Here is a 5,249-nt window from a genome sequence, read left to right as displayed (position 1 = left end):
GGTGTGAGTCGCACTAGTGACGACGTAGGTAAGCACACTCTTCGTCGGCATAACTGCATCCTTCTGTCCAAGACAGATTCCGTACGCCGAACTGAGTGATGATTGAGTATCCTCCATTGGGCACGATAGGTATATGCAGCCCAGAGCCACTTCGCCCAAAGACTCTCCAACATTACTATAACGAGAACAAAGACATTGGAGGTTTTCCTGACCAGAACATGATACAGGGAATCTTTCGTCCAGCGAAGCCTGTAAACATTGCTGTGCACAAAGAGGTACGTTTTGTTGGAGCGCCTGTGGGAGCAAGCTTGGTGTAGAAGCGACAGTAGGAGCCGCAAGCATCGGCGAAGTTAATATTATAAAGACTGAGGAGATCCATAGCCTTTGGAAATGGCTCATAAGCATAATTGTACAGTATCTGTACCAGTGTCAGCTACATCAACCAAGACCGTATGACAAGAGGTTACTCACCAAGGAATCTAGACATGAGGGATGGTGCAAAGAAGCGCTGAACCTGCAGCGAGATGAACAAGGAAATTGAAGGAGAGAAACTCAAGGAAATTCGTAACGCGTCGCCAGTCTCATGAGATTTTGTTGATGTATCCAAGAAACAACAAGCGGGGGATGGTAGGCTGACAATATGTATTGGCATCTTCACCAGCCGCCGTGTCGGCGCCCTGTCTGGGCAACCGCTGAGGCGCCACATGGCGGGCTTTGAGGTCATTGATACCTGCAGTAAGCGCTCGCGGATTTGGAGAGAGGTGATTGACTGGAGAGTCGTCGGTTCGAGGATGTGGTGGTGCAGAGATGCTATTCTAGGCGCTCGCATCGTGCGCTAAGCGCTGGGGTTCAGGCTAGTCTACCACGTCAGCCAGTGATTGCACGGCGCCTGTGTAAACTTCACGCAGAACACCAAAAGTGAGTCTTGGCCTACGTGCATTACGTGGGACGAGAACACACTGCAGCCCAGCGTTAGCGACTACCCAAGAACCGCGTCATTGGTGATCGTTAGCTTGCAAAGGCGACGCGATACTCGACTGATGGTGTCGTGTACTGTCCTGACGGTCGCACTCGCTAGCCGGCAATCGTACCTGCGCATCCGAGTATCGTTATATCTCCTTGCGGCGACAAAAACAGTAATTTGTGCTACTTTCATTGATGACCATGTTTCCTACTGGTCTTGATATTAAGGACAAAGCAATGCGCAAGATGCGTCTATTTGAATGCCGGTTTGAGTGCCGGTTTGAGCACCACATTAGCATTCATCGAGGTCAGACCCATACCATGGTAGGTCATCATTTACAAAGACAGCCGATCAGTCGAACTTCCGTCGTCGCTGCAGCATACATGACTTGTAACTCCGTCCAAAGGTCGAGAGGATGAAGACCTCCGGGTCGGCAAATATCGATATTCTTCGGCATTTTCCTGAATCGGTCCTCAAAATGGCTAAATGCGCGGCAACGTCTTCATAATGTGGAGATATCATCGCCAAAGCGGGTAACTTCGACCTGCATATTGCGTAGGTCGGTGGAGCTCACGGGTAAGAGATGTCGAATACAGGCTGGCTCCGGCTTAGAACGCAGATCGTGACAACATAAGGAGATGAGATTCCTGCATGCGTACGAGGTGGAGATACGTGCGATGTGGTCTGCGATGTGGTCTGCGATGTGGTATCTGCGAAAGCACACAAGTAACAGCGTTTGATATTAGACAGCATGGAGGGTGCTTGAACCCACGGACGAGAAGCAGCAGCGGTCACCTGTTCGCGTAGCTACGCTGTATGAGCTGTCCCCCTATTCAACGGCACTCATGTCATGGATGGCCATTGCTCCCACGTGTCGTTCGTGGATCCTCCCGTCCGTCTGACTCGTGACAGTGCGTAAGACGTGAGGGTTGAGACAAGAGTTGTGACTTTTGATGCATCATCCCAGGGAGAGGTGGTCGAGACAGGAAGATGCTTGCCAGCAGTCGAGACAGCATAAACACGGGACGACTGAGCCATGGTCAGAAGCCAAATTAGTAAATTTAGAATATTGGCGGAACGGATATAGGGTTTATTATGACGGCAACACGTTCATAAGTATACTGAGTACCCCAGCGCGGGCATAATTCCAGCACCCACTCAGACGTGAGGCAGGATGATCAGGACGCACGACTCTTGCCCCAACCGATTCCAACGGCAGAAAGGCGAGGCGAGGATACTTGGGAAAATCCAAAATCTGATGGCGCAATGATTGGCCGAAGCACGCGAGTCGGGGAGATGAAGGAGCGACGGAGGTTTGGCGAATGTTCACGTTCTGCAGGGCTAGGCCGAACTGGGGCTAGAGAATATCGCCCCCCAGTCTGAGCTTTGGCTCGAGAGGAATTCGAGTGGCTGGCAACGTCGTGATACAGAAAATCTCAGCACTGCTGACGAGGGTAGAACAGCAGCAGATAGAAGGATGCAGTGCGAGGCCCGGGTGCTTGCCTGCAGGTGCAAGACACAGTGAGTGAGTGAGAGATAGAGGCCAAACGCTTCAGGGTTTCAAGCGTGCCTGGATCCTTGTGCGGCTCCGAGCGTCAGGCCCTCTTGTTACGATGGGTCCTCATTTTCCACAAACCTTCTAGAAGCGTAACTAGTCAGACTCAAGCGGGACGGGAGTTACGGGAGTCGCATCTGGCGTGTTCTCGACAGCGCTTCCATGTCGAACTGTGTGGTGCAAAGGAGGCCGAGGGGGGCGACACCAGGGCCTGCAGCGAGAGGCGGGAGAGGTGCAGCAAATAGCTGCTGTGCCCAGAGGCCAATTGCAAATCACGACTTACGGTGAGCGGAGGCGTTGCAGGCGCGGACGAACAGGCGGGAGGGGACGTGAAGATGGTCGCGCCTGCGTAGCATGGCCCGTCAGTTGCAATAGGCCATGGGCAGGGCTTCTTGCACGATAGCGGGCAGTCCAGAAGTCGCGAAGATCGCGAACCAGCAAAGGGGAATCGGCAAAAGGTGTTAGTGATGCTAGTCGTCGCAAGATAGACAGGTCGGAGGGTTTGGTGGTAGGGTGGCCCGGGCCAGGCTAGCACTAGCAGCAGAGCTGGCGTTGCTTCCTTTCATGGCTGGCATGGCACGATTTGGGCAAGCGCCTCTCCTTTCGCGGCCTTCATCAAGCCTTCTTACTTGCCTCTCGTTCTTTGCTTCTCCCAAACGTCAATCGACGCTCTTGCCGGCATAACATCGATCCATTCGCTGCTGTGCAACTCGCGGCCCTTTTTCGCACCGCCTCTTGTTTCCTGCTGCGACACACAGTCGGCGAGCGAGCACGCAGAGTTCCTCCCCCCAGCCGATCCACCCCCGAGCCGACCTTGCAGCAACCCTGAGACCTCGGAGCCAAGCGAGCCTCGTCGTCTTTCATACGCCAGCCATCCCTTCACTCTCGTCCTTCACCTCCATCCCTCCCGCACCCGACTACTGTACATTCACTCCTGCCATTGGGGGTAGTCTTTGTAATAACAGGTGAGCCTCTCCTCCCCAGGGCCCCGTCGCGCCTGCCTCGCCTGCTCTGGGACCCAAGCGCCACCGTCGAGTGCAAGCAAACGGCCGCATCGCTTCCAGTCGTCTCACCCACGGCTAAAGTCGCCAACCTTTTTGCACTCGCACGACCGCCGCCTGCCATTGAACTCCTATTGACACCGCCCTCCAGATTTCCGCATTGGCCGGCCTCGACGGAACATCACTACGTACCTTTACCCTAATAATCACCCCGGACACCGTCCCCTGCCGCCATCATGGGTTGCGGAATGAGCACAGAGGAGAAGGAGGGCAAGCAGAGGAACGAGGAAATTGAGAACCAGCTCAAGCGCGACAAGATGATGCAGCGCAACGAGATCAAGATGCTGCTCCTCGGTTAGTATCGCGACGCCCGTCACGTCAGCAGTCTCTAACAGCGCGCAGGAGCCGGTGAATCCGGAAAGTCGACCATTCTCAAGCAGATGAAGCTCATCCACGAGGGTGGATACTCGCGCGACGAGCGCGAGTCGTTCAAGGAGATCATCTTCAGCAACACGGTGCAGTCGATGCGCGTTATTCTTGAGGCCATGGAGTCGCTCGAGCTGCCGCTCGACGATCAGCGCGCCGAGTACCACGTCCAGACCATCTTCATGCAGCCAGCACAGATCGAGGGCGACAGCCTGCCCCCGGAGGTTGGAAACGCCATCTCAGTCCTGTGGAAGGACGCTGGTGTGCAACAGTGCTTCCAGCGCTCGCGCGAGTACCAGCTTAACGACTCCGCTAAATAGTGAGCAATCCTCCTTGTCATGCGCGCATAACACTACTAACAGCCATAGCTACTTCGACTCCATCGACCGCATCGCTGCGCCCGACTACATCCCCAACGACCAAGACGTGCTCCGATCGCGTGTCAAGACGACTGGTATCACCGAAACAACCTTCATCATTGGCGATCTCACCTACCGCATGTTCGACGTCGGTGGTCAGCGATCAGAACGTAAGAAGTGGATACACTGCTTCGAGAACGTTACCACCATTCTGTTCCTAGTCGCCATCTCCGAGTATGACCAGCTGCTATTCGAAGACGAAACCGTCAACCGCATGCAAGAAGCCCTCACATTGTTCGACTCCATCTGCAACTCGCGGTGGTTCGTCAAGACATCCATTATCTTGTTCCTCAACAAGATCGATCGCTTCAAGGAGAAGCTGCCTGTCAGCCCAATGAAGAACTACTTCCCCGACTACGAAGGCGGCCCAGACTACGCCGCCGCCTGCGACTACATCCTGAACCGATTCGTCTCGCTCAACCAACACGAGACTAAGCAAATTTACACTCATTTCACCTGCGCCACAGACACCATGCAAATCCGATTCGTCATGGCTGCAGTAAACGGTACGTCTCCTTATCCACTTATATACATGAATCTTGCTGACATTCCATAGACATTATTATCCAAGAGAACCTTCGGTTGTGCGGTTTGATATAAGTGCAATGGCGGTGGGATAAACGAACATCTTCCAACTGATCTTGAATCACGGGTTGCATGCCTCATGTCCTACACAGGCGTTTGTGGACATTGCTTTGCATGCTTGCGCTTCTTTCGTCGAGAAATGGTTTCGCTCTAGGCCCGTGTCGCTCTCTCTTTGATACCCTGCGGGCGGGCTGAGGAGGCCATGGAACACTACCAGCGAAGCGACTTTTCATCCTCTTATTTCTTTAACCTTTTTCTTGGGCCCAAAGAGGGATTGGGTATTGAAACATGTCCCTTGC

The 5,249-nt window shown here is 53.9% G+C and overlaps 1 protein-coding gene across 1 annotated transcript; it reads left to right on the top strand.

Moving 5' to 3' along the window:
• Nucleotides 1-3,756: 3,756 nt before the first annotated feature.
• Nucleotides 3,757-4,965, top strand: CGA1 (Glucoamylase 1 precursor (Glucan 1,4-alpha-glucosidase) (1,4-alpha-D-glucan glucohydrolase); the record flags this gene model as incomplete). The annotated part of the gene is made up of 4 exons (XM_051737623.1): nt 3,757-3,874; nt 3,923-4,265; nt 4,315-4,871; nt 4,922-4,965. 4 exons carry the CDS (start codon nt 3,757-3,759, stop codon nt 4,963-4,965), a joined length of 1,062 nt encoding a protein of 353 aa, XP_051582612.1.
• Nucleotides 4,966-5,249: the final 284 nt, after the last annotated feature.

The sequence above is a fragment of the Alternaria postmessia genome (genome assembly GCF_024291825.1).
Source record: "Alternaria postmessia strain BMP 2775 chromosome Unknown scaffold_199, whole genome shotgun sequence".
In the NCBI taxonomy this organism is placed as follows: Eukaryota; Fungi; Ascomycota; class Dothideomycetes; order Pleosporales; family Pleosporaceae; genus Alternaria; species Alternaria postmessia.
Note: the sequence above shows the minus strand (reverse complement) of the source record. Positions and strands in the feature narration are given on the sequence as shown.